Source organism: Penicillium alfredii, assembly GCF_028826965.1.
Source record: "Penicillium alfredii strain IBT 34128 chromosome Unknown utg000004l_segment0_segment0, whole genome shotgun sequence".
Lineage (NCBI taxonomy): Eukaryota > Fungi > Ascomycota > Eurotiomycetes > Eurotiales > Aspergillaceae > Penicillium > Penicillium alfredii.
The window spans coordinates 2,905,604-2,932,942 of record NW_026622701.1 but is presented as its reverse complement, the minus strand read 5'-3'; the positions used below and the strand labels follow the sequence as shown (position 1 = coordinate 2,932,942).

At 52.6% G+C, this 27,339-nt stretch overlaps 10 protein-coding genes across 10 annotated transcripts; 6 read left to right on the top strand and 4 right to left on the bottom strand.

The window, feature by feature from the left end:
• Positions 1-1,265: 1,265 nt before the first annotated feature.
• Positions 1,266-1,976, top strand: NUU61_002750 (uncharacterized protein; the record flags this gene model as incomplete). The annotated part of the gene is made up of 1 exon (XM_056653332.1): positions 1,266-1,976. One exon carries the CDS (start codon positions 1,266-1,268, stop codon positions 1,974-1,976), a length of 711 nt encoding a protein of 236 aa, XP_056514399.1.
• Positions 1,977-2,779: 803 nt separating this feature from the next.
• Positions 2,780-3,364, top strand: NUU61_002749 (Bys1 family protein; the record flags this gene model as incomplete). The annotated part of the gene is made up of 1 exon (XM_056653331.1): positions 2,780-3,364. One exon carries the CDS (start codon positions 2,780-2,782, stop codon positions 3,362-3,364), a length of 585 nt encoding a protein of 194 aa, XP_056514398.1.
• A 918-nt stretch (positions 3,365-4,282) lies between these two features.
• Positions 4,283-5,146, top strand: NUU61_002748 (NAD(P)-dependent oxidoreductase; the record flags this gene model as incomplete). The annotated part of the gene is made up of 1 exon (XM_056653330.1): positions 4,283-5,146. The coding sequence occupies one exon, from the start codon at positions 4,283-4,285 to the stop codon at positions 5,144-5,146; it is 864 nt and encodes a 287-aa protein (XP_056514397.1).
• Positions 5,147-7,218: 2,072 nt separating this feature from the next.
• Positions 7,219-9,900, top strand: NUU61_002747 (SGNH/GDSL hydrolase family protein; the record flags this gene model as incomplete). The annotated part of the gene is made up of 7 exons (XM_056653329.1): positions 7,219-7,654; positions 7,759-8,038; positions 8,112-8,187; positions 8,247-8,458; positions 8,519-8,758; positions 8,822-9,186; positions 9,377-9,900. The coding sequence occupies 7 exons, from the start codon at positions 7,219-7,221 to the stop codon at positions 9,898-9,900; spliced, it is 2,133 nt and encodes a 710-aa protein (XP_056514396.1).
• Positions 9,901-10,377: 477 nt separating this feature from the next.
• Positions 10,378-11,983, top strand: NUU61_002746 (hydroxyacid-oxoacid transhydrogenase; the record flags this gene model as incomplete). Its single annotated transcript, XM_056653328.1, has 3 exons — positions 10,378-10,799; positions 10,863-10,921; positions 10,977-11,983. The coding sequence occupies 3 exons, from the start codon at positions 10,378-10,380 to the stop codon at positions 11,981-11,983; spliced, it is 1,488 nt and encodes a 495-aa protein (XP_056514395.1).
• A 602-nt stretch (positions 11,984-12,585) lies between these two features.
• On the bottom strand, positions 12,586-14,311 carry NUU61_002745 (Zn(II)2Cys6 transcription factor; the record flags this gene model as incomplete). The annotated part of the gene is made up of 2 exons (XM_056653327.1): positions 12,586-14,175; positions 14,255-14,311. 2 exons carry the CDS (start codon positions 14,309-14,311, stop codon positions 12,586-12,588), a joined length of 1,647 nt encoding a protein of 548 aa, XP_056514394.1.
• Positions 14,312-15,041: 730 nt separating this feature from the next.
• Positions 15,042-16,957, top strand: NUU61_002744 (uncharacterized protein; the record flags this gene model as incomplete). Its single annotated transcript, XM_056653326.1, has 3 exons — positions 15,042-15,294; positions 15,350-15,565; positions 15,636-16,957. The coding sequence occupies 3 exons, from the start codon at positions 15,042-15,044 to the stop codon at positions 16,955-16,957; spliced, it is 1,791 nt and encodes a 596-aa protein (XP_056514393.1).
• Positions 16,958-17,877: 920 nt separating this feature from the next.
• Positions 17,878-19,503, bottom strand: NUU61_002743 (uncharacterized protein; the record flags this gene model as incomplete). Its single annotated transcript, XM_056653325.1, has 1 exon — positions 17,878-19,503. One exon carries the CDS (start codon positions 19,501-19,503, stop codon positions 17,878-17,880), a length of 1,626 nt encoding a protein of 541 aa, XP_056514392.1.
• A 1,910-nt stretch (positions 19,504-21,413) lies between these two features.
• Positions 21,414-22,549, bottom strand: NUU61_002742 (uncharacterized protein; the record flags this gene model as incomplete). Its single annotated transcript, XM_056653324.1, has 4 exons — positions 21,414-21,703; positions 21,771-21,930; positions 22,034-22,372; positions 22,514-22,549. 4 exons carry the CDS (start codon positions 22,547-22,549, stop codon positions 21,414-21,416), a joined length of 825 nt encoding a protein of 274 aa, XP_056514391.1.
• A 564-nt stretch (positions 22,550-23,113) lies between these two features.
• Positions 23,114-27,309, bottom strand: NUU61_002741 (HECT domain protein; the record flags this gene model as incomplete). The annotated part of the gene is made up of 4 exons (XM_056653323.1): positions 23,114-23,236; positions 23,309-24,852; positions 24,891-27,019; positions 27,101-27,309. The coding sequence occupies 4 exons, from the start codon at positions 27,307-27,309 to the stop codon at positions 23,114-23,116; spliced, it is 4,005 nt and encodes a 1,334-aa protein (XP_056514390.1).
• Positions 27,310-27,339: the final 30 nt, after the last annotated feature.

The following is a 27,339-nucleotide window of genomic DNA, read 5'->3' as shown; positions in this document are numbered from 1 at the left end:
CGAGGCTTACCTTGAATCCTTCTTTCAGCTCCTCAATTTTCTCCCTGCTGCGCACCCGTTTCCGTGACTTGCGTCCTTTCTCTTGCCCCAGCGCGTTTCCCTTAGACCTGCCGATGTCAATGAGCAACCAAACTATCCGAGCAGTTGCATCTTTAGCACCATGTACTTCTCACCATGATGGAATTTCAGGGATTTAGGGCCGTTGCAACGTTGATCCCTAACCCTGCAATCGCGTGGCGTGTGTGAAACCTCCCGAGAATACGGAATTTTGACGGTCAGCAGAGTCGTTCGTGCAGACTGAGCTAAGATAAGAAGCAGTCCAAAAGTGCGTCGCGCCAGAGAACTGAAACTACACGGCCTCAGAAGTACTATTTGGCGATGCATATTCTCGGCCCCTCACTGCGGCTGCGTTCGAGGAACCAGCGTAAATACGACCAAGAGTGTTGAACGGTTGCCACCGTGGGCTTCACAGGACCCGACAGGAGTGAATTGACTTGGGCAATTTCGCTCCACGGTACTACCATGCTTGCTGAAGGCTCGGGGGCTTCTTCAAAAACGACAAATCCGCGGAGGAAGCCACGGGAAGCTCAGGCCCTCTTACTGGCGTTGTCTTTGGTATTGATCTTTTCCACCGCCACATATTTTCGTGTCCTTGGCTTTCGACCCTGGCTTCTAAAGCTCATTCCTTTTATTTCCATTCGATAAGCTACCATGTCTTCATGGTGGCCCTCAGCTGGCGTCTCTCTGCTTTTGTCGCTCGGAGGTCTTGCGTGGCCATCTTCGATTTTCACCTCGACCGACATCCAGCCACCCAAGCTAAAAGTCAACAAAATAGGCACAAATGCCCCTGGCTACATCTTCATTGCCCCCCACGCAGCTTCTCAGTTTACAGATCAGGCGGCGCTCATTATGATGATGCAGGCAGCCTGGTATACAAAAGATCTGATACGGTAACAGCCAATTTCAAAGTCCAACAACTATTCGGTCAAGACGTGATTATCTACTGGGCAGGGGATGTTCTGAATTTGAGGTTGACTATGGCACAGTGCACATTCTGGATAACACCTACAAGGAAATTTACAATATTACCTTGACCCGGGATTTTGATACGCCAGACAGCTCACCGAGGGAATCCTATATCGATATGCATGAGAGCTACATCACTCCGAACAACACGCTGCTGGTGCCAGCATACGATATCACCCAGCACGACCTCTCATCTGCGGGCGGCGATGCCTCAAACTGGATAGTGGATAGCGAGTCCTATGAAATCAACATCACCAACAGTCAGATTCTCCACTCATGGCGGGGAATTCACGCAAATTGGCTACACCGGCTTCTCGTGGCAGCATGATATGCGAGTGCACAACGAGACGGAGCAAAGCCTGGTTCTAACACTATTCAACAACGCCAACAATGAGATAGCAGCCGGGCCTGCCACTACGGGCCTTGGCCTAGCCATCGACCTTGTGAATCGCACGGTGACCAAACTCCGCTCACTATTCAATCCAAACAATTTGATCCATTCCGTCAGCCAAGGTAATTATCAACTCTTGAGTGGGACGAACGGCCATGTCCTCATGGACTACGGATCCATTGCTAAAGTCAAGGAGTTTGACGGCGACGGCAATGTGGTCTGCAGTGCGCAGTTCGGCGACCATAATGCGGTCGCCTCCTACCGTGGCTACCGTTGCCAGTGGCATGCCGCTCCGTTTTGGAAGCCCTCCCTGGTTGTGCGACGCACTGACACCGGGGCAAACGTGTCTATGGGCTGGAATGGTGTCACGAATTATGACAACTGGGCTGTATACTCTGTTATCTCGGAGAAATCTGTCGAGGGCCGATGGATCAGGACTGTTTCACGTACTGGCTTTGAGATTACTGTCACTTTGACGGATGTGTCTTCACATTACATTCAAGTTGTTGCTCGCCAAGGAGAGACTGTTTTGTCCAAATCGGAAGTTGTTTCTTTCTAGGGGCGTTAAAAAAATTGGATTCCAGGAGTATCTCAAGGAAGCTGCCATCTGAAAATGGCAATTTGCATTACAGTGCTGGATAGGGCTAATGCTCCAACCTTGCAATACAGGCTTTGCCATAGCACAAGCTTAGTGACAAGACTACTTCCAGAGATATCATACCAATGTTCCTACTGTCTTGGTAGCCGCCAGATCTAGTCCACTATCCTAACTAATGGTCGCTCTCTCGGGAGAAATTTCCACTTGACCATATCCGAGTTAGCAACGACTATATTGAAATCAACATACCATAGCCGTATCAACTCCTATAGAAATGTTTGGCTTGGCCAGGCTGTTCCAACATGGATGTGGCGCTCACATTCTTGATTGTCGCAAGATGTGGAATCAAGGGAGCTCAAGCCGACAACCATCGGCTTACATGTCCCCATCTCCAGTTGGAGATTGCTCAGGGTGTTACATTCTTCGGATGTTTTCAATCAGCGATTGGGTCCCCGCTATTTGGCGGTGACATTGTGGGACTTGGGTATCCCTTCATTGTACACCATCTGTGCTTTCTACTGCAGCGTCTCTAGGGCAAGTGCATGTCGCGGCCAGAATGTTGCATCTGGTGACCCGGGTCGTATCGGATGGGGGAGATGGAATGGGCGTCTGTTGGAGTCGGGGCTGCAAACTTGGGCAAGAGTATAAATACCAGGCGATGGCAGGGATGTTGGAAAAGGGTACATCGAATATCAAGAAATATTCCAAGTGAGCCAAGTTTAACCAGACAACAAAAAAAACAAAAAGAAAAAACACCGTCCAACATGCTCATTGACAACTTCCTCTCCGTTTCTCTTCTTTCCTTTGCCACACTCGCGCTCTCCCGGCCACCCACTCGAGCAAGAGACCACGTCGACAATGTCTCATTCGGAGCATTTCCTACGGTATCCAGCGCAATGCTCCCATCCTCCACGTCTAAGCCAGCCTCAGCCTCAGCATCTCTTCTCGCTCCACGCCGCGGCCGAGCCGTGATTGTCAACCAATGCTCGCATCCAGTGTACCTATGGTCCGTCGGCACAACTGTGCGGCCAGAGGCTATAGTTCAGCCGTATGGAAGATACTACGAAACCTTCCGTCAGGATACGGGCACAGGCGGTATCGCCATCAAAATCAGTACCGTGCGCCACGGCCTGTATAGCAGCGCGCCCATGACCGTCTTTGCCTACAATCTTTCCAACGAACAGGTGTGGTATGATCTGTCGGATATCTTTGGAGATCCGTTCCGCGGCCACCCCGTCCGCTTGCAGCCGGCTGAGCCGCAGATTTACTGGCGTGATGGGGTGCCGCCTGCTGGGAGCCAGGTTCGTGTGCGGGATGCGTCGGTGGATTTAGTGCTGACGCTGTGTTGATTGGGCGAGTTGCATCGGATACAATGGGAATCTGACAAGGAGGACGAGAATGAAGAAAGGTGGGGTGATTTTTAGGACTTTTCTGGATACCGGGAATCCGTATGATAATCATAATCTTGGGCGCTTCCTTTCATTGTTTGAGATTGTAGCTATGGCCTTCACAATGACCTGCAAATTTTTGAATTGCTTTCTGCCTGAAAATGTACTTGCCCCTTGGCCCAAGGCCTTAAATTGCACCGCAACCTTTTCCCTCGCGCCTGTTCTGTTCTTGAATTTCAAGCACACCCTCCCGTCTTCACTGGGTATCTCCGGCAAGTGACTTGACAGTCCCAGTGCATTGCCTTCTCTACAGCATGGCCCAGGTACGTGAAGATCTTTTTATCCATGAACCTTCCACTCTTGATATGCGTCTCCGAGGATCTTGCCTCGTTGAAAGCCCGCATTCGCAGCCTGCTTAACCACCTCCGTCCACAAACTCCAACCGCACCCATCGGAGACTGTTCTTCTCTCCATTGTCGACAATTTCATTCCACAATTTTCCCACGTTTTCACTCGCCTGATTCTGCACAGAGCATCCAGGTCCGCATGCAAATGATACACCATCCAGCTCTGGCACTGATGACCACCGTATACCCGTACCACAAAAAGCAATGAATAAGCATGGGACCTGAATCACGAATCCAGATGCCAAGAATGGTTAGTTTATGACCAGTGTCTGAAAAGCCGGCGGTTATTGTCGAGAACTTTGTTGACACTCGTTGAGCGTTTGGTGGATAGCAGCTCCTTCGCAATTACAACAGGGATTTCCCATATCAACTCTTGGTTCTTCCCAGAGCATTCTCCATTGTCTATCTTCAATCTACCCTCCGGGTTCAACTTCATCGATTCGTTCCATTCCCCGTTTCGGCCCCATCAAATATGCGCCTCGGCTTTTTAGGCCTTGGGTTCATGGGAGTTCCTATGGCCCGCATTCTCTCAAGAAGGTTTCCTCTTATTGTCTGGAATCAAAGTCCTACCAAATATGTGGCCCTCAAAAAAGATAGAGGCAAAGTTTCGATTGGAGAAACACATACAAAGGTGGTTGAAAACTTAGACATTATCTTCATGATGCTTTTCAACGCTGCGGCAACCAGTTCAATCCTCAGCAAAGATTTGAAAAAAGACATCCGTGGCAAAATCCTGGTCAATACTAGCTTGGTGACTGTCGAATTCAGCAAGTCTTTTGATGAAGAGGTTCGGGAAGCTAGCGGACAATTTCTTGAGATGCCCGTGAGCGGCAGCAAAATCCCTGTTGAACAGGGCCAGCTGGTTGCAATGATGTCTGGTGACCCGGATCTCGCCAAGCTCGTTGAGCCCTTTGTCGAACCTCTCAGCTTCTCGGCGATCTATTGTGACCCTATAGGCTCCGGTCTCAAAGCAAAGTACGCGGTAAACACTTTGCTTATCACTCTGACTGTTGGGCTGGCCGAGTCAATGAATCTGGCTCAAGCCCAAGGTCTTAATTTTGAGGCCTTCGCAAAGGTCTTGGATGCCTGTCCGATGGCGTCGCCCTATTCCAAGATCAGAGTTGGCAAGATGCTGAACCAGGATTGGTCTCCCCAGGCCGCAACCAAGGACTGTTACAACAGCACGCAGCTGATCCAGTCTGCTGCAGTTGCGGCGAACAGCCGGTCACCTCTTACGGCAGTATGCGGAGAGCTGTACGCCAAAGCGATGGGCACGGGCATGGGCGAGGAGGACATGATTTCAGTCGCTAAGCAGATAGCAAGTCATCAAACATAATCCGTCCTTCATTTCCATTATTTCAATATAAGCAACTTATTATTCCAGCTGCGTGATTTCCCCAGAGATAGCAATTCAAAAACGCGTGGGAGGATCGGAATACCAGTCATTGTGGGCCGTATGGAATTTGGTGAATCTCGAGTTGTTGTCCATACAATCGTGATCACTGACATCTAGTGTGCCTGCCTGTATAGGGAGGCAGCGCCCAGCTTGAATACTGTAGAAAGCAGGCAACAACAAGACGCGTCTTATACACGCGTCACTAGCTTACTTTAGAAGTGTCTTCAACAAAATGAATCGCGAAATTGCCACGCTAAAACTTAGCTGCATGGCTAGCGCCTTTTAGAGTTTTTACCCCAGATTTTAACTGACACCCAGCAACGCAGGCACCCACACATGCCAGCTCTCCAAGGCTTCAAATCCAAGTGTTTAAATTGCCCCTTGGTACCATCACTTATAACTGATCTGATAGCATAGCCTTACATCTGGAGAAACCAACCCATCAGATTATGAGCCGCCCTCAATGGATCAAATGGCACACTTCCGACAACCAGTTTTTCGATTTTTAGCTGAAAGATATGACATCCGACTCTCGGTAATTACATTTTTGGTTTATTCCCAGTCAATAAAAAAAAAAGGTGTATGGTTCCAGTCGGATACTTTGCACATGAGTATGTCCGACTTCAGAATTCTATTCTAGGTCACTACATCTCCGGCACACTAAGAGATCTGCCACAACCCAGATCTGACAAGGACCATATGGGGGCCATAGCTCGAGGAAAAGATTTTTGGTTTGGACATTTTGATGCTATTTTGGGGGTCTCAGACACTCCTCCGCCAAGAGCTGTTAGGCATCCCACGTTCCGCACCGCGTGGTATATCCGAAATAAGTCGCGAATCCATTGTCATATCTCCCATCAACTGCAACCAGTGACAGGGCCTCAAAATGCCATATTTTCAGGGAAATGTCCCTGATCTTCCTACCTTCCAGGGCCAAGCGTCGGGAACGCCGGGTCTCGAGACACTACCTCGCATCTTCACATCCTCTGAGGGGGCCGCATCCTCTAACATCCTCCCAGGGCAAGTCTTTCCTTATTCGGCCAAAACTGCACCCGGCGCCGTGTCATAGTCCACCTGCATTTCTGCGAAGGATAGTCTAGGTCTAGTCCAGAGTCCCCTCGGTCGACTCGGGCCTGCGAGGCAACTTCCAGGACTTGAAAACTGACTAGCAAAATTCCGAACAACTACTCAGGCCACCCAGCTAGGGGAGCCAATTGTCTTTTCAGGATTCACCCACGCACTGAAAGTTTTCTGTAATCGAGATCCAGCTCTCCAGATTAGAAAATAAGATTGACTTGCGCATTGACCCTGCTGTTTCTCGCCTAAAGCTTGGCGGTGCATCCTACAAGCGAGCCAGTCCGGTATATATGCAATTGGCGCCATATTACGGCTAACTTTTCCATGATCCCTCACCGATCCCTTCCTATTATCGAAATACCCGGCGCTGTTTTATTCCTTGGATTCCTTGGTGCGCAGATGCTAATCCTACCCGAAAGTTTCTTGAACCCTTGATATTCAGCTCCTGACACGCACACCCCACAAAAAGGTGGATCACCGTGCATTAGCCGTGCGCAGGGACCTTGTCCAGGGCTTTTTAGGCGTAGCGCCAAGTTTCCACGGCGCACCATCCCGCCAAAAATAGTTAGGGCTGACGCCGAAAATAGACGCCAAATGGCCTTCTTCCCGTGCTGGGCATGTTTTCTTTGGCTCGCCTCAACCGGATTTTGATGGGATTCAGGGTCCTTGGGGGATCGGATCGGGGTGCTATGTATAGCTAGATCGAAAGAGGTGCAGTCGCGAAGGTTATTTGTAGCATGGTGATGTGTGATGCTGCTTGGCAATCCTGTCCGCGTGCTGGGCAAAGGGGGTATATATAAAGGGCGTCGGGGCATCGTATTGAGCAGAATAGCATCGCTGCTCGTTTGTTATTCCAGTTCAGTTACTGCCTTCATTAGCTGGGTACCTGTTTGCCAATCTGGAATATCTTCCATTTTCTGTTCTCTTCTTTCATTATGGGTAAAGCACGACCTGCCATTTTTGCAGCTTTGGCACTATCAATATGCCCAGCACTCGCGATTCCAGCGCACGCAGATTTGGAGATGCTAGGGGAAAATGGAAATCCCCTGCAAATTTTCAATAGGCGGGCCGACGACGACTTCGACCCGTGGGATCTCTCGTCGATCAAGAAGATCGCAGCCATTGGAGACTCGTATTCAGCGGGGATTGGAGCTGGCACGCGGATCAGCGAGGAAGATGATCCAAAAGCAAAAGAATGCAGTCGCTATGACCATTCCTATCCCTACCTGGTCAACAAAGACTCTGCCTTGGGCGATTCTTCCAAGAGAAAGTTCCAATTCTTGTCCTGTTCCGGAGCCCTGTCGAAGGAGGTGGAGGATGAGCAGGTCGGTGAGATTGAAGATGGACAAGACGTTATTATGCTTTCAGCTGGTGAGCAATCGAGTTGTTTCTTGTTTCTTTCCTCTCTTTTTATGGGGCCCCTGGCGATTCGGTCAAATGGAGTTGGCTGACTTTCACCTGTCTTTCCTTTGCAGGCGGCAATGATGCTGGGCTCGCCGATATTCTCAACCAGTGTGTCTTCCAGATCTTTGCGCCGAATAAGGTGACTGCAGGCCTTATGCAGGCCTTCCCAGCCATCAAAGCCATTGAATGGCTCTCCGGGGGCGATCTCAACAAGTATGCCCGCAGTTGCGAGGAAACCCTGGCAGACTCACAGAAGACAATCGAGGACGGGGGCTTTTCAAAGCAACTTGATTCTCTGCTTAGCAAAACCAAGAAGAAACTCGGCGATAAAGGTACCATCTACTATACAGGGTAAGTTGCCGTTGACTTAACGAACACACCACTAAAAAGACAAGCGGAAGGGGAAAGCTGATGCGATGCAAAGATATGCCCAATTCTGGGACGCCGATATGTCCGATGGCGACCAATGCAGCAAGACCGATTGGTCTGTCCTCATGTCGGTAAGTTGTTTCTGTTTTGTTCTGCTAGCTAGAGATCCCAGGTCGCTGATCAGTGGTAGCACATGGACAAATGGTCATTCCAAGAGCCTGTGAAGCTCACCGTGGATCGACGAAAGAAGATGAATGATTTGGTGTCGCTAGTCAACAAGAAGATCTCCGAGGCCGTGGAAAGGGCCGGTCCTCAGGTTGTGTTTGTTGATTACGACTGGTACATTCGTTCAAGTGGTGGGCAGTTTTGTAAAAAGGGCGTCAAAGAGCCCAATCCCAGTCGGTGGGTATTTCTCAGAAATAAAAAAAGCTAGCAGGTGACAGAGAAACTGACTTGACACAGGGAGGGATTGAAGTTTTACGAGTTGGACATCAAAAACCCACAGGGAACGAGTCCCTTCAAGAGAGACGGCAGTGACATTTACGAAGGCACCTTTGAGAACGATATCAACCGGTTTGGACTGCTTGCGCGGACTGTCGGCTCGAAGCTCAAGGACGATGCATTGCCGGACGAGAAGATGGGCGAAGAGAAAGACAAGTCGGGCAGAACAAGGGCGACAAATCCGCTGCCCGATGGCTATGGGTATGTCTGCGACTGAACCGAACATAAGGTTGTTGTTTACTTTTGCTCACATGATTTTTCCAGGCGTATCTTCCACCCGACAATCTCCGCCCACAAAGACATCGCCTCATACCTCGTCTACAACATCGTCCTGGAAAATGGCGCCAAACACAAGAAAGAGGCCAAGCCCAAGGAGATTGACGTGAAGTTTGACTGGACCTGCCCGCTTCACCCGGAAGTCAAGCCTAAATGCGAGCAGTCGCTTACGTCCGGTGTCTCGTACAAGATCTTTGCCGACGTCTACGGCGACTTCTGCAAGCAAGTCGACAAGAAGCCAGAGAAGTCGCTGAATTGGACTGTCGATTCCAAGGGCAAGAAAATCTCGGACAAGAAACGAGACCTTGAGGCTCGAACCCCTCCCCGGGCCCCGATGATGCCAAGGGCGTCAAGTTTGCATTGAAGTGGGAGCCAGAACAGTCCTCCAAGCGGGACTCTGGACTCCAGCCGCGCAGAACGGGCTGTGAGGCCAGCTGCAAGGAGGCATATCAGGAGATATCCAAGGCCTGTAAGTGCGACAATCTCTTTTTGATGGATGTGCATGAAGGTACAATTCTAAGCAACGACTCGTGACGACCACAGGTGGCCATACCGCTGGAGAAGGAGAATCTATGGCAGCAGAGGCTGAAGTCTCGGTGGGCTGCGGCAAATACAGCTACGAAATCACCGGCCCAGACAGCCCGGACAAGAAGGACGCCAAGGATGTGAAACGCAAGTGCTACGATGTCAAGGAATGGGGCGACAAAGAGCACAACACAAATGACAAGATCCAAAATATTTTGATTGAGCGGATGTGCGACAAGGTCAAAGACAAGAAACTCAAGGCCGGCGACGATACCCTCGAACTTGGACTCGAAGAGGGCCAGTATTACTACAGCATCAGCTGGATGGACAACTGCAAGAGCACGGTTGACGAGGTCAACGTGGGATATCCGCTTGGCCGGGACGAGAAGAATAATTGCTGGTCGCTGCTCCGCTACGCCTACAAGATGTGTGAGGGCGAAAATGATGGGTATGGAGGGTGGTACGAAGTGGGCTGCTTGAAGTATGAGTTCGCCGCTCATGAAGCTGACGCCAGCTTGAAAGAGTTCGGCGATCCTGCATGAGTTTTGTTTTTACTTACTTTTCCTTGCTGTTTCACGCTGCATGAGGTGAAGGCCGTCGGTGGGTCAGAGTATATAGAATCGAGCTATGAGCCAATGTATCAGCCAGTCTGCCAGGAGACTATGAAGATCAATTGGAAATGAATTGGCGAACGGCTATGAGAGACAGTGGAGACACTGATGTCATTCGTGTTGGACCTCGGCTCTGGCGCATTGTACAGAGACCCGAAAATGTGACGATCTGACTGCCTACCGTACATCAGTTCGATCTAGAATCTCTCGGTAATTCGTGATCCCGCCATTCTCAGCGAGGATCTCCCATGCAGTGTTCGGCCACAAGTCCGACGATCCCCGCACTTCTCCAACCGTCCCACCTCCCTCGACTCCGGACTTTCGCCCACTCGGCCTCTCTTTATTTCACCCTTCTCTCTCATCTATTTCCCCCCCAGCTACTCTTTTTTTTTTCATCGACTGAAAGAAATGGTGGCCCCAACAATCCGGGTGGCCCCCTCGGCCGCCAATAGAGCCCTGAACCTGTTGCGCACCGTCCAGTACACGCACCCGCCTAATTGCCCCTGCCATTCCAACCCCAACCACCACCACCATCATCGGAACCCGTCCATGATGAACAATGTGCACCGCCATCTGGCCACCCCGGTGGACCCGTCGCGCGAGAAAGAGTATGCTTTTGAGATGGCGGCGTCCAGCGTCCGGTTCGGACCCGGCTCGACCAAAGAGGTCGGCATGGACTTCAAGAACATGGGTGCCAAGCGCGTGTGCATCGTCACCGACTCCAACGTCACTAAGCTGGATGCCATGAAACAGGCAGTCGAGGGCCTCACCCGCGAAGGAATTGAGTTTACCATCTTCGACAAGGTCCGGATCGAACCCAAGGATAGCTCGTACGTGGAACCTTGAAAGGCTGGAAATAGGCACATCTGCTGACCTGAAATTCTGCAATCTAGTGTCAAAGAAGCCATTGCCTATGCCAAACCGTACAACCCCGACGCCTTTCTTGCCGTCGGTATGTATTGGAGCCCTTTTGGAGCAAGGCGCTCTCGCTGACATCAATTGACCAGGTGGTGGTTCCGTCATCGATACCGCCAAACTCATGAACCTCTACACGGTCTTCCCCGAGGCCGACTTCTTGGACTTCGTCAATGCTCCATTGGGTAAGGGTCTCCCCGTGAGCAAGCCGCTGCGCCCGCTCGTAGCCGTGCCCACCACGGCCGGCACCGGGTCTGAGACGACAGGAACTGCAATCTTCGACCTGGTCTCGAAGAAAGCCAAGACCGGGATCGCGCACCGCAACCTAAAACCAACACTGGGTATCTGCGACCCACTGAACACACGCACAATGCCATCAGCAGTACACGCAGCGTCCGGGCTGGACGTGCTGTGCCACTCCCTGGAATCGTGGACAGCAATCCCATACAATGAGCGCACGCCGCGACCCACCAACCCGATCAACCGTCCCGCCTACCAGGGCGCCAACCCGATCTCCGACATCTTCTCCCTGCAAGCGCTGCGCAGCACAGTCAAGTACCTCCCACGGGCGGTGCGAGATCCAGACGACCACGAAGCGCAGTCACAGATGCTACTAGCAGCAACACTAGCCGGCGTGGGCTTCGGCAACGCCGGCGTGCATCTCTGCCACGGCATGAGCTACCCGATCTCCAGCCAGAACCCGGGCTACCAGCACGCTGGCTATGCAGTCGACCACCCGATCATCCCGCACGGCGTCTCCGTCGCCGTCACCGCCCCGGCTGTTTTCCGCTTCACGGCTGCGTCGAACCCGGACCGGCACTTGGCTGCCGCCGAGGCCTTTGGTGTCGATATCTCCAACGTGAAACGTGAAAGTGCGGGTGAGGTGCTGGGCGCCGCGCTGGCCGACTTCCTGGTTAAGCTGGGTGGCCAGCCGCGCGGGTTGAAGGATCTGGGGTTCAAGGCTTCGGACGTGGATGGGCTCGTTGAGGGCACTATCCCGCAGAAGCGTGTGCTCATGCTGGCACCTAACCTTAGTGAGGAGTTGCAGGCAGAGAAGGGCGAGTTGAGACGTCTTCTTGAAGAGTCTTTGGATTACTAGGCTTACGTTCTCCGAAGCATAGCATTTTGTATTTATATATGCTGCCTACGTCGATATGAATTTGAAAAATTGGATACTCAATGGTGAACAAGAATTTCGTGAAGTCATTTCTTTTCTGTTTTCTTTTTTTTCTTTTCTTTTTTTTTTTTTTTTTTTTTTTTTTTTTTTTTTTGCTTGGGTTCTATACCGAGAAAACGGAAGTGGAAAGATATATCAGCGCTAAAGGCATCTTGGCAAATTGTCTGTTCTGTGTCCGGTCATTCACAAATATCAGTGCTACACCTGCAATTTTCCCAGAGAAAGTGAGTCATCCTTTCTCAAAGATCATCTTCACCAGCACAGCATTCAAGCGACTTACACAGCCCAGCCCCACAAGGCTTGGGTGATCTCGAATGCCACCGAAGCTCCGCCTCCAAAGTACACAGCCCTGTCACTAGCGGATGTTTAACTCTGAAACATAGTAGCAAGTCTGACAAGGAATACAAATATGGTCTAACGAGGAGAATCATCATTGCATGTCCCATTGTATAGTATCTTAACCACAAGTGCAGCTCTAGAGCCAGCTAGGATTTACACGTGCCGATCTATACCAGGCGGGTCCATCAATACGAGCTCGATGTTTCCGGAGAACCACCCGCGTCAACACTGCCACTGGAGCCCTCTTCGACTGGAAGAACCCTCGTTCCTAGCACGCCCATGGAGGAGGCAACACGGTCCAACCAGATAACCGCCCGCGGGTCATTGCGATCCGAAGTCCCCGAGGGACCACGGCCGAGCTCGGAGTGGATGCGGAAGGGCAAGGTGAGTGGCCCTGGGCTGGAGGCTGCAGATGGCTGAGAAGCGGAATTGACGCTGCCTTCGCTGCCAGGCGTGTCGACGAGTGACTCTGGAGAGAGCTCCTCAATCACGCGGCAGCGCAGCCGGTCGTCGAGACGGTCGCGTAGCTGGTCGAGAGTCTCGAGGATGTTCTCTGCGCCGCGAAGGAGCAGCGAGGGGCCGGTGTCTGGGAAGATTTCTGGGACGGGTCCGACGAAGCTGGCGGGGCGCTGGACGATGCCTTGTTGGCGCTGGTTGTGAGAGCCGATGCAGGCGCGGAGCTCGATGCTCAGGGCCGACAGTCGAGTAGAAGTATCTTGGATACGATTAATGAGGTCTGTAATAGCCGCCTGATTGGTTTCCGCTGTACCCGAGAGGACCTCACGCGCCTCGCTGAGATATCGCGGGCATTTGGTGATCTCCATAAATGCCAGGTCAGAGATGTCTGCATAGTCGGACCACTCGCCGGGCTTCTGGGCGTCCTCGACTTTCACCTTGGAGGCAAACCGCTGCCATTCGTCCTCATCGAGAAAACAAGGCTTGCCCTCGTATACTGCGGTCGCGATTAAAAATCCCCGAAATGCGATCCAACATGACCTCCCAAACCCGGATTCATGGAGTGCAGTGCCGCGACTGATCATCAGCCGCTTCACCCCGTCCGAATGTACGACCCAGGCGTCTGGAGTAGTCTGCGCGTACATTTCATAGACGCTGAGCATCATAGCTGTGCAGAGCATGTTGTCGGACGTTGCATGTTTGGGCTTGGAGAGAGCGCGAATCACCTCGCCCAGAGACATCGCATACATATGCCGACTTGTCTTGAGTAGGGCCTGATCCTGAGTCAGATGGGCCAGGTAGACAGAGCTCAAGCAACAGATGGCCGAGTCGAGAAAAGAGTCCATGCCAAAGTTCATGATGATATTCTCCGCGAAGCCTGGTTCATTGCCCGCCCGGAACCGATTGTGGAAGTAAAGCGTAGGGAAAGATGCGCTAATAAAATCCAAGAAGAGCTGCGGCTGTGCCGCTTTGAAGGACTTGCGCACGAGCGACGGCGACACGCTCTCGTCCAATGCCGTCAACGCCTTGTGTCGTTTGATGAGCGCGACTGCGTGTTCGCGTACGACAGACGCCGCGCCTCCATACTCACTAGAAGGAGTAGCGGGTTCGATGGGCTCGATTTGTGCCGACGAGGCTGCAGCAGTGGAAGTCGTTCCCGATGCCCTGGCTCTCCTTGCACTTCTCCCTCTTTGGCGTGGCCCACGGTGTCGCATCGCCAGGGTTGGACCCTCATCTTGAAATCGGAACGTGCGACGATAGCCAGGACAGGTGCGGCCATATCTTTGACATTGAGTGCACTCGGGGACCGTCTCGTCGCACTGGAGTCGGGAAACATGGTTAGCCAACTAGTCGCTACTCCGCCCCAAGTATCGGTCATGATTACTTCCCCTGACTCACCTTGATATGTCTCTCGCGACAGAGAGCACAGCCAGTACTATGCGGAACCCCCACCATCGTCGTCGTATGTCTTCAGAGGGGCATGGCGGTCGCAGAAGAGGGGCAAAGTCGCAGGAATACTCAGTCCACCACACGCGCCCGGGGTCTTATGCATGTACGGTGGATTAGTACCGGCCGTCTGGACAAGTTGCAACAATCGCGTAGCTAAAAACAACCGAGGTCGCCAAGGGTGTTGAAAGAAGAACAAGCCTCAGCCGTGGAGTCAGAAAATGAGTGTGAGTTACGACATCTTCAGGGCACACACGACAGGGCTGACAGTAATCGGACGCCAAGCGAGCGGCGTAAATTGGCGCGGTCCACGCTCTGTTGGAGCGGAGAGACAAGATGCAAAATAAATGAGGCTTCAGGGGTGGAACTCCCTAACGGTGCAGACGTTGCGGCTGTGCGGAATCCACTCGGAATACGGGAGATCCGCGATCTTGATCGTATAATCCGGGGGGCAGTGTCTTGGTCCACTCGACTCGAGCGCCGATCTCGATGGGACGGGGAGGTGGTTAGGGTTGCGGAAAACCCCCCTTCTTCTTCGATGTATCTGCAGAGTACCTTGAGGAACAAGTTCCCTTCAGGAGAAGATCTTCTACCCCGCGCTTTGTGCAGCCAGTGTCATCCGGGGCTATTGGTCGTCGATGAGCGCGCCTGCCGCGAGGAGGGGAACCCCTCGGGGCTTTCTTTTGGGTTGAACACATCTCGTTATCTTCTTCTTTCAATCTCGTTCAAATCCTTAGCCATGCCTTTGCTCAAAGATCATCGTCCGAGGGTCCTGGTGCCTGAGAAGCTGTCCTCGGATGGGTTAGCTCTCTTGCGTACTTCACTGGATGTAGATGAGCAAAAAGGTCTGAGTGCCGACGATCTCCTTCAGATCATCCCGAACTACGATGCTCTGCTCGTGCGATCGGAAACAAAGGTCACTGCGACGATTCTTCGCGCTGCTCGACGATTGAAGGTGGTGGCCCGGGCCGGGGTCGGGGTCGACAATGTTGGTATGTGCCTGAGAAACATGGCAGATGACATGGCGATTGCTCACCTCCAAGCTAGATGTGGAAGAGGCGACTAAGTTGGGAATCGTGGTGGTTAATTCGCCGTCAGGCAATATTGGTGCGGCCGCTGAACATACCATCGCCCTGATGATGGCGATGGCGCGGAAGATCCCTGAAGGCTGTGCGTCCTTGAAGGCAGGGAAGTGGGAACGAAGTCAGTTTGTCGGGATCGAAGTTAAGGGAAAGACGCTGGCCATCATCGGTTTGGGCAAAGGTAACCCTTTCTCATTCGCGCTGGATTGATGTTCCCTCTGCATCAGAGAAGATCTGATGGCTGTTCTCAGTGGGATTAACGGTGGCCCGTCTGGCCAAGGGCCTGGGAATGACGGTCAACGCGTTGGATCCCTATGCATCGCCAGCTGTTGCCGCCTCGGCTTCGGTTACCCTTGTCACGTCGCTTTCGGAGCTACTTGCGTCGGCGGATTTCCTGACTATCCACACGCCACTCATTGCCTCGACTCGTGGCATGATTGCAGAGACCGAGTTGGCCCAGATGAAGCCTGGTGCCCGTATCCTGAATGTTGCCCGGGGAGGCACAATCGACGAGAGTGCACTACTTGCCGCCCTGGAATCAGGCCAGCTAGCTGGCGCAGCCATCGATGTGTTCACCTCAGAGCCCCCAACGCCTGAAACGACGGCGGCACGACTGATCGCACATCCACGAGCCGTGGTCACACCGCACCTAGGAGCGTCTACCGTCGAAGCTCAGGAGAATGTGTCGGTTGATGTGTGCGAGCAGGTGGTCGAAATCCTCAAGGGATCGCTGCCGCGCAGTGCAGTGAACGCACCACTTATATTGCCCGAAGAATACCACAAGTTGCAACCATTTGTACGGCTGGTTGAGAAGCTTGGGAGCTTTTATACACAGCACTATGTGGCCTCGCCGGGCGGATCCATGGCCCGTAATACTTTTGACCTCATCTATCAGGGTGAAGTGGCAAGCATTAACAACACTAAACCGCTGTTTGCCGCATTGATTAAAGGCCTTCTGTCGCCAATCAGTAGCGCCGAGGGGATCAATATCAACATTGTCAATGCGGAACTGGTGGCTCGCGAGCGAGGTGTCTTTGTCTCGGAGCAGCACTCGCGCGACCCAGCTGACCATTCCTCCTATTCGTCGTTGGTGACTCTCGTTGCACGTCCTCCCTCTCGAGCATCATCTCAGGCTCCTGGTGTAAGCGATTCGTCCACCGGGACTCCTTCGACCCAACACCAGCGAATCATTTCGGGTACTTGCTCCGGTGATCGGCTTTTGATCACTCGTCTGGGTCGATTCGAGGCATCTTTTGAGCCTGAGGGAACCCTGCTAATCTGTGAAAACTATGATTCCCCGGGGAAGATTGGTGTCGTGGGCAGCATACTGGGCCACGAAGGGGTGAATATCAACTTCATGACCGTTGCCCCTGTGTCAGTCAAGCTCTCAGCGGTTGGATCGACCGATCCTAAACATGGCAGGGACGACACTATTGACTCCAGTATCCAGGACGATCCTGGTTCGAAGGAAGCCCTAATGATTTTAGGGGTTGACAGAGGGGTTTCTTTGCATGTCACTGCAGACTTGGTAAAGGAAGGAGGCATTCTTAGTGCCTCTGCCGTAACCCTATGATGACCCTTCTTTTGTTCTTCTCTTCTCCTTTATTTCTTTAACGTGGCAATGCACTACTTCACGAAGGGCGGGCCGGGATCTCATTCTTCATGCTCAACGATGCGGCATAATTTTCGGACACTCTGCTTTTCAACCATGGCAGAATATCAGGCCTGACTGGATCAGGATTTTTGAATAATAACACGGAGAATGCGGTGATCTCATACTTCAGACAGATCCATCCAATTGATTTACAGTTTTCATTCTATCACTTCTGTCATTTTATGCATCTAACCCGACCTCAATGAGCAGGAAGTTGGAGAAAGCAGTCACTTCTAGATCTATAGGTATCTTATGAGGTTTCAGCCAGTACCGCCTCCTGTCTATGCCTGATCATGTTGTATGCGAGTAGAGAAGAAATCAAACGATTCCATCTGATCTAAAACCATTCAGAGCTTTAATGCTCAAATGACCTTCCGAGCTAATTGAATCATGCTTGATACGACTGTCGACCCACCTCGATGCTAATTCCCTAGTGGAGGACATCGAGCTCTCAAATTTGTACGTGTCATCAGAGTGTGCTTGGCTCCGGCAAGAGCGAGCTTTTCTTCGTGCATTATCCATCCACGTATGTCTTAATCTGATGAAGCCAACCACGCTTCTCCCCAACGTGTAAATACTCGGTGTCTTCTGACTCTTAACTATGCAAACCACCTTTCCACTGGTCATTTGGTATGCATTCTGCATTTAGTTTATTTGTTCTTGGAGGAAGCGTCATCTTGACTGTGCTTTCCTGGCAGAGAGAAAAGCATTTTTCGGAAAGATGAAGGGAAATCATGATAATCATATCCGAGAAGAAGACGCTATGAGATAGGATAAACACCGATGCACCAGGGTATCGCAGAGCCAGAGCCCAACAAGAGAAGAACAGAAAAAGAAAATCAAAACATAGAACTACGCTTTTTCTCCAGCTTGGTGGCATTGCTCTCCTCTTTGCTTCGACGGAACCCAAAGAAACTGCTCTTCTTCGGCTGCACCTGGGCAGTGGGCCGAGATCCCGGCTGGAGGGCACCGGTACTGGTAGGCTGGGGAGAAAACCCGACAGTAGACTGCGGACGAGGCTGCATAAGCTGCGCGGTGGATTGAGCACGCGGGTCCACGGCGGCGGAGGGGTTGAGGTAGGGGCTGTTTCCGAAGGTGGGGACCGGGCGAGAGAGGTGTGGCGGACGCGGGGACTGCTGTTTTTGAGGCGGGAGATGGACGGCAGACTGGGTGTGCTGGTGGCCGTATGGACGAGAGGGTCCGCTGTGTCGGGGCGGGAGATTTGGTCGAAGGGATGACGCCGGGTTGGGACGCTGCGCGCGCGCTTGCTGCTCTTCTCTGCCGTAGATCTGCTGCAGGCGCTTGGTTTCCTGTTCGACCTCGGCTTCGCGGCGGCGCCGTGATTTTTCTTCCGCCGCGAGGAGCTCTTGTGTCCGTCGCTCTTCTTCACGTTTCGCGCGCTCGTCTTGTCGTCGGCGCTCCTCTGGCGCCGGGGTCCCGGCAAATGGAATACTGAGGCGGGGCGGCGATGGGTTGCCGTTACTTAATGCAGCTCCCGAAGCCACAGGCGCTTTTTGGGGCTGGGGGCTATTGCCAGGTCTGCTGTTCATCGGCGTAGCGCCGGCGCTGGCAGGTGGTTTACTACTGGTCGGGGAGGGTCCGCTCGCAGAGATATGGAAGGCCTCTTTGGCTGGACCAAAGAAGATATCTCGAATAGCAACGGCTGCAAGCAGTAGAGCGACCTCGAGACCCTTAAAGTCCTCCATCTCAACACGGTACATATTGGGTTCGTAGAGGGTGAGCTCGCGCAGGCCCTGGAATAGGGCGACGGTAATATCAGGCTCGCGACTCTTCGTGCGTGTGTCTGGGATCGTAGAAGACTTTCCATGCAAGAGACACGACAGATCCTTTGAGAGCTTGCCATCCTTGCGCCAGCTGAACCGCAACTTGGGCGTGATGTCCGCCGCGGCGGGGTCGCTCTGGGTGCGGTCGAGGGTCGAGGCCGATGGAACGCGAAAGGTGTTTTGCGGCATCTCAAATTCCCAGCGTGCTGGAGTATTCCACGTTTTGGGCTTGTGCCGCACAACGATCTGCTGGTCCGGATTATACAACTGGATGGTAAACTGCGTGGGGAGGATAGGTTCAGGCGGGGGTGCTGCGCCGCCGTTGGCACGAATCGAGTCGGCCGACAAGCTGGGCTGGGTCCATTCTGGAATTACGGCAACCTCGCCGTACACCACGCCCGTCACGTAGGGGTCGTATAGGGCGACGCCGTAGCGGTTCTGTGAGGTCGGGGCGTCGGGGTCGAGGTAGCGCAGCGAGTACGCGGGCTCGGGGTCGTTGCCATGGTGGCGTTGGTAGATGGTAGGTTGTTGCTGCGACTGCGAGGTGTTCTTCAAAAAGAACGCTGGACACGAGTCAGTAAGCTGTCGCGTTGTGAAAGTGCAAAGACTCGAAGCAGGGACGATGACGTAGGGGACAGGGGACGGGCATATATCCTTACTGGGCAAATTCTCATCGATCATTTTGGTGTTTTTTTTTTTTTTTTCCACGGCCCAGTGAGAAATACTCCCAGAGCTTTCAGGCACAAGAAATGGTTCCGTGGAATGGCGGTTTTATAAGAAACACGAAAATCAGAAAAGCATCGGCGATGGCCTGAGGTCTGCGCCACGCGGTGATCGGCGCCTAAAAATAGTGAAGCCGCCCGTCTTAATCGTGCACTCGTTCTGCCCCCGTCCTTGCTCCTGCAGACTGTCAGAGCTATTCCGAGATTGCAAGGCCTTCAGAATAAACTAGTTTGCTTATTATTATTCCGACTCGCTAAGGCACCAGGATTCCCCGCCAAAATACCTCCAACCCCCCCAGTTCAAGGCATCTCCATTCCACCAGGAACCCGGGAATCTCGCTGCCTGTCTGCGCGTCCCAGCCGCGCAAGCTCGGTGAGCTCCCCGCTGCTTGTCTACTTAACTTATTTCTACTTATATCTGGCTGGAAAATCCCCGAACGGTCCGTCTGAATAACTTATATCTAGTCACGTCGGAGGAAAAGGCGATCACCCTGCATATCACCGGCAGTCAGCATGAAGTTTGGATGGATTGAATGATTTCTTGCATGGGGAATGGACCACTCACCAATTCTGAGGAGATCATAAGCCACCATCCTCCACTCGGCTTTTCCTGGCCACGCCTCTGCCAAGCGATGGCACAATTGTCCGGTCAGTCTTCGATTGATTGCGGGGCAATCGATCTGCGAATTTGCGGAATCAGCAAGACCATTGGGACGGGTTGACGTACCTGGGTGCGCGACGAGACTTTCCATGGAAATGGTTGCTGCGAAACCGTGTCCTGGCTCCCATTGGCATTCGACAGAGTGAAGGGTCACTTACCGTAGACCAAGCATGGTCGTCCCGTTGTTAAAGCTCTGTTAAAGGGCAAATATATCTTCTGGATGTGGGCTTTTTATGCAACCGCTCCAATCTTGCTGTTTCCATTAGTTCAACCGAGGACTGAGACAAAGACCTACCTGAGCAGTGGGCTTCGGCAGAGAAAGAACCTCGATGCACCTAGAATGTCGTTAGTAGAACTCTGAGATAGTCATAGAGGGGAGATGATCAAAGAGCTCATCTAATTATTCGTGTATAGCCCCGTGGCAGGATCTGTCTCTGTCGATAAACTAGCCCTAGCAAAGCAGTCGTTAGTAGTAGTTAGCCCAGGGAAGGCGGCCCAGCCGACTTGGCGCCAGTGTACAACAACTGATATATAGATCTCCGCGAGGTCGATGGTTTGTATGGATGACAGTCCTGGGTGCACTGTTAGCTCGATACTTTTGCTGATGAAAAGCTAGGGTACTCAGCCAGAGCTAGTGTGCTTAATCTCAGAAGACAATGCCATGCAATATCTTAAGTCGTGAGGAATGATATACAGGCTCGGATTGAATCGAACTGAGCTGGATGATGTCTACTGGACGAGGGTATCGAGGTGGTCTTTATATTCTTCAGAGACCCCAGGAAAGAAAGCTACGATGTTTACAGTTTTTGCACAAGCCCTTTGTCAAGACCCCGGTCGAAGGCTGTCACAGTCTGGTTCGATTTCGAGACGAGTGAATGGAAATTGTACACGAGAGACAAAAAGACTCAAAGCCTTCGATATATCCACCTGCTAAGTTAACACGGGTCCCTCAAAGACAGGGAGGGTCCATTTTTGTTCTATTTCCAGCCCTGAAACAGCAAGGGACAGTGGTGGACAATAGCCCTTGTTCACATCTGGCAGACCAGACAAAGAGAAAACAAAGCCCCAGGTGCCTTGAGCCGTTTTAAAATCATTTATTTGCATCCAACGAGTCTATCTATCTCGATGTTCTATCTGTATAGCCCGGTCGAGACATGCGACAAACCAAAAAACAAGGACACAATGGCAATGTCCGTCAAAGACCCGTCTCATACCCGCACACCCTCGACCTCCTTGCCGGCCGGCACCTTGGCGGCCTCGCGGTCCGCCGTGCTGAGCTGCAAGCCCTGATCATCCCAGCCCTGGGTGCCGAGTTTGTACAGCGATCTCTGCTGCTCGCGGTTCGGGGTGGGCCCGTCCTTGCCGCGGCGGTGTCGTGACTCGATGGTCTCAACGAGCGAGGCATTGTCGTCGTCCAGCTCAAAGCCTTCCAGATCGTCCTTGTGGACCTCGTCCGAGAATTCAAAAGTGCGGTATTCGGTGTTGGTCCAGCCGGTGCCTGCAAGTATGAAAAAAAGAACTTAGCCTGGCAATGTCTTTACATTGAGAGAATAGTAGTTACCCACCCTGGTATTGACTGCTGTCTTCCCAGTCCTCGGTGAAATAGTGCAAGAAGCCGCCGTGCGTCACTACGACAATCTCCTTCTCGGGCCGAGCTTTCAGCCAGCGGCGCGCTGCGCGAGCACGAAGTTTAAGAGCCTTGTTGGTGGGTGCATAGCGATCTTTCTGTAGTCGCACGGAGAATTAGCCACCCAGAAGAACCACTGAAAGACAGACTCTCCTGACAATGAACGGAAAGGATCCGATCCATGAGAAGACAAAAACGCACATTGTTATTCCAGCCCTCCTGTACCAGCTCCAAATCAACCGGCTGCCCCTCAAACTCCCGTCGCAAAGCCGAAGGCTCACTCCCCGTATCGCACGCCACGTCCGAAGTCTCCTGCACATCGGGCAGGGCGATCAGCTTCAAATCCGGGTGTACCTCAAACACAGGCTCGAAGCTCTCAAGCGCCGTGTAGATGGTGCGCCGGAGCGGCGACGCGGTCACCAGCTCAACCTGGGCGTGGTGGGGGAAGTTCTCGCGCAGCTTGCGGCATTGTTCATGGCCGAGGTCTGTGAGGAGCGGGTCTGGGATGACGTGGTTGGCGGTGGTGAGGTTGTGCACGCCCTGGTAGAGACAAGATCAGAATGGGGTTTTTTTTTTCTTCGACAGAAAATAGAGGCGTGGGGCTTGCGGAATCAAGTGCCGGTCTGAGTAGCCTATGGCATTCCCGCAGGAATATATTGAAAGAGAAATGCATGGACGTACTTGGGCGTGGCGAACACAGTGGATGATCGGAGGCATGATCAACAGCACGAATTCCCCAGATCTGAACTATGCGTGCAGGGTTATCAGTGACACTTGCAGAAGGATGACCCCCGAGGAGGCTTTGGTCGGGGAAACGTGGGGCGGCGGGGAAAAAGGCGGGCAGTTGGCGTACCGAAGGATAAGAAGTAGAGGGCGCAGTAGACGAACACCTTTTCCCCAGTAAGATGAAATATAGAGAATCAATAAATCGTACAGAAAAAGAAAGACCAAAAGAAAAAATCAGAAAAGAGTCATCGAGGTCGGACGTCAGCAGCCCGAGTCCCTGGGCGTCGCCACACCCGCGATGTCAGGGCGAACCACATTTCTGCTGTGCCAGTTCATGGCAATTTCTCCCGTCTGACTGGCTCGACGCAATAGACGGGGCCCGCACGCAGTCTGACCGGGGTTACACTTCTAGCATGTTGCGGGCCGAAAGGTTGAATATCAAATATACAGAAAAAAAAACATTTTTATTTCCTACTCTGGTCCTGCCAGAGTGCTATAGCACAGGAAAATGGATACGTATAGACCAGTCCAGTCCCTAGAACCCCTTAAGAACCCTCATGCAACGCCAAACCCCCGAGCATTTTCTAGTGCCTTGTCCAGCTTCTCGGCCAACGCTTCTTTGGACGAGTACTCCGGGAGAAGCAAGCGCCCGAAACACGTCAAACTAGTCGGGAGACGCTAGAAGTAGACAGTTGTCAGTATGATGAACACAAAACAAAACCCCATGGACAAGTAGATGGTATCACTGACCAGATCGCCGACGCCGTTTTTCTGGATCACGAACATAATACTCGAAATCCCATTGACTGGGACCCGGTCACTGGCGGTGACGAATTCCAGGAGCTGCGCCCTCTTCTCGGCCGGATACTGCTGTACAACACTCCAGAAGTCACGGATGACGCGATGGTCAGGACCAAAACCACCTTCGTACCGCGCATGGCTCTCGAGCTCTTGCACGTCGATGGTCTGAATGCCCTCGACAACGGTCTTTAACGCTTCGGGAGTGAAGATTGACAGAGCCGAGCGGTCAAGGCATGTACTAAACCCTCGCGCAAAGGCATCAAACTGTGGTCTGATGGATTTATCTGTGAGCCAGAAAATATAGTCCTTGACAAATTGTTGTCGGTTGTGGTTGGTCACGAAGGCGGCCTCGTCGGCAGGTGGTGTTGGAGATTGCAGAGACAAAGAGTCCGGCATCGATTTAGCTGTTTCTCCTGAGACAGAATGGGAGGGAGTAACGTCGGCTGCCCCGGCCGCCATGGACGACGGTGGGCTCACCGCTGCAGGGTCACGATAATGAGACACGTCGGACCAGGCACCGGAAGATTCAATCGGACCCTGATCAACCACCTTAGCGAGGAGTGGCCCAACGGCATCACGGCCGACTTTCTGCATGTCGATGGTCTCGATGCGGCCAAACCCTTGGAAACTGAACTCGTAAGTCCGCATAAAAACATCCCCAACGTCGCCCTCTTCCCATCCAAGTAGCGCCTCGAGACCTTGTGTAAGTTCCGGCCATCCGTCTCGAATATGGTCCAAGTGCTTCACCTTAAGCCCCAGCAGCTTTCGGTAGAACGCCATCGGGAAGTTGATCGGGAGGGTGAGTCCATTGTACACCGCGATTGACATCAGAAGACCCAAGAGTTCGAATTTGTAAAGAGGCTCCCAGGAACAAGGGCGGAACCAAGACACACGATGGCGAGTATCCATGGTGAACATGCCGAAGAAGGGATCGAGGGCTTCAGCCATGAGCACACGGAAGAATTCCTGTTGAACTCCACCGTGGTCCAGCCCCTCTTCTCCTTCGTCCATCCCCATCTGTACTTTCAGCGGACGCATCAACTCTCGCTTCTCTCGCCGCCATAGCTGATTCAAAGCATCCATGAGAACATTATCGCGACGGACCACAAGGACGAGGTATGTAGACATGGAGGTTTTCATGCGGGCCAGAAGTCCGCCATCGTCGGCAATGTGGATGGCCCCGAAAGCGGTCTGGGTGACATGCCTAGTGGTCGTCATGGCAGACTCGTAATATTTGGACATGGCGGAGTAATTCAAGGCACGGAAGTAGATGACAAGGGATGACGGAGGAAACAGAAACGAGTATGACAGTAGATGCATGGTTCGGTTGTTTGATAAGCGACCCACCCATGCCACGGGCGTTTCCAGAGGGTCCAGCCGCTCTGCGAGAAGGGGGGTGTGGAAGTCTTCAGGAACAAGGCCGAGCCGGTTTCGCTCCTTGTACATTGAAGCAAGGATCTGTACGGCGCCCCCGGGGGGCTGCTGCGTGGCATCTCCGGTTTGCCGTCCCATTCACGCAAGAAGAGCGTACGGAGCCATTCGACGATGAGAGAGGCCGGGCCAGCTGAGTGAAATTCTGTGTCTTGAGTACTAGAATCCACAAAATTGTGATGCTGACTGAGGTTTTCCAACACAAGGTCGAGCACGTTCAGCCGTCGTTGTTTAGGTATGTCCATATTGTAGGCTTGGCGCGCCTTTGATATCTCATGATAAGCAAGACGCGCAGTAAGGGCACGAACAAGTCGATTAACCAAGCGAAGGCCCAGTTCATGTTCGAGCTTGTCGGTAACCTCGACAACTTGCTGGGCATGTTCGGGAGGGAATTTGCACATATCCGCGGGTGCAGCAGCAGTGCCCGCGGCACGCATTTGAAGGATACTTCGCCAAGTACCTATGTCAAGATTGGGTACAGAGCTGACCAAAACGAAAAGAGCAATGGTAGCAATATGAGCAGCCTCGGCGTCCGACAGATGCTCATCGGGAACGGATTCAGACAGTCGTCGAACGACTGGGGAAGCAGCGGGCCCGATCATGGTCGAACTACGAGATGAACGACGCGAGGCCCGAGTAGAGGATATGAAATCCTCCGGGGGAGCAAATAACTTTTCCAAGGCGCCCCACAGACTATGTAAAGCGATGTCCCATGGGCAAACAGTGAACAGCCGTTGTAGGGATATGCGCAGTCGCGGGATATCCAGACGAATATCCATCAGGCTTTGCGTTGATGGACCAAAAAATGTGCGGTCCATTTCAAAAGAATGCAGAATTTCCTTCGTGCTGCTGAACACAAAAAAGACACTTTGGGCAATGAACGGGAATACCTCGCGTTGGCGAAGAGTCGCATATCGCCAATCGGGGTTCTCGAAACTCCCAGTAAATTGGATTCGATCGATTTCCTCTTTCCAGCTTTCAGCTTCCTCTTCGGACTCGACTATGATCTGGCTTAGTCCATCAATTATCTCAGGCGTGAGATGGGTGACGGTCTGTACCGACGGGGCCGGCTCTCGTGGCGGACGAAGGGAACTCTTGACTATTTTGCAATCCCTCGTGGGTTCAGTATCCAGTGAAACTCGATGAGACAGAGGAGGTTGCTTCATTGGACTTCCCCCAACAGCGGCGTGGTTCAAAATCTTCTCCCCGTCCCAAGAAACGCGGCGTTGATTTTTGGGTTGCTCTTTCGTATAGACGCTATCCGCATTTGCCGTTCTCCCGCGATGCTTTTGTGGGCGGTGTTTCAAGACTGGCGGAGAAGGCAGGCTGCACTCATTGGGGGTTGGATGAGAGCTAGCTGGCAACTTCTTGTTCTTGTACTCGGGGCGTGATTTGTCCTCAAAGCTTAGCTGTGAGTTTTGACGGCGGTGCTCGACTTCGGTGACTGACAGTCGTTTGACATTGCGGTTCTGAAATTTCAGTTCTACCGCGGAGTGATTGGTGCCTGTGGTACGCGACGATGGCGTACGGGGATGGGGATTTGGTTGATTCGACTGTACGAACTGACCATGACCTCTTTCAGGCCTTTCAACCACTGCATAGTCCCGGCTATTGCGGTTTTCCTTTTTCAACGGTTCCGCTGCAGAGCCAATCGGTGCGGTCTTATTCTTCGGTTGAGACGGATCCGATGCCCGACGAAGCGGAAGCCATTCTACCATGCGTAGGGATATTGTATCAAAAAGGCTTTGTGTGAAAGACTTGGGATCCTTCAGTTGCTGCTCGACAGCGAAATCAAGCTCCTGAAAGTCCTGGACACTCGGTTGCAGGTCTGCCGATGCGATGTGGCGAGTCTCCCCGTTTTCCATTGCCAAAGGATCGGCTGTGGTGACTGAGTCCAACGCATTCTCGGTATTCCTCTCAATCTGGTTTTGGTCCATCTGCGGAGGGCTGTTGGTTTTTGCCGCCGCCGCTTGCGCCTGGTACGCACGAGTTCGTTGCAAGGAAATTCGATGATAATCATATATCGTCAACTCGGGCGAAGACTTCGGGGTATTGCAGCATAGACCACTCTCCGCATCATCCAAGCTGGCAAGGTAGCAGGCTAGGGTTCGCGCGCTTAGTTCTGTGTACCGGCGGTACGGTCCTTCACTGGTTCGTTTGCGACGACTGGCGCAAGTTGGAGTGCGGCATCCAGGATCTTCACAGCCATAAAGGAGTTGATTCTTGTACCTGACTCAGGAGTCCATCGATTAGCGACGCTGGCGACAGAGAGGGAAATATTGGGGTAAAGTGCGCAGGATGGCAACTCACCGTCGTACCAACAAGTTGAAACGCCGTCTGCGCTCATCTCGATACAGCGGTAGCACTCGAGCGGTATCAGGAACGTCAATGGTATTTTGAACAATGATATCAGGCGCGTTCAGCGGAATCTTGGACCGGTAGAATCGATGTCGTTCACTGCCTCCGGAAGATCGCGCGACATCCGGAGAATCCATCGAAGCTCCTCGGAGCCTGGTCATGCTGGAAATTTCAGGCCCATTCCCGGGAAA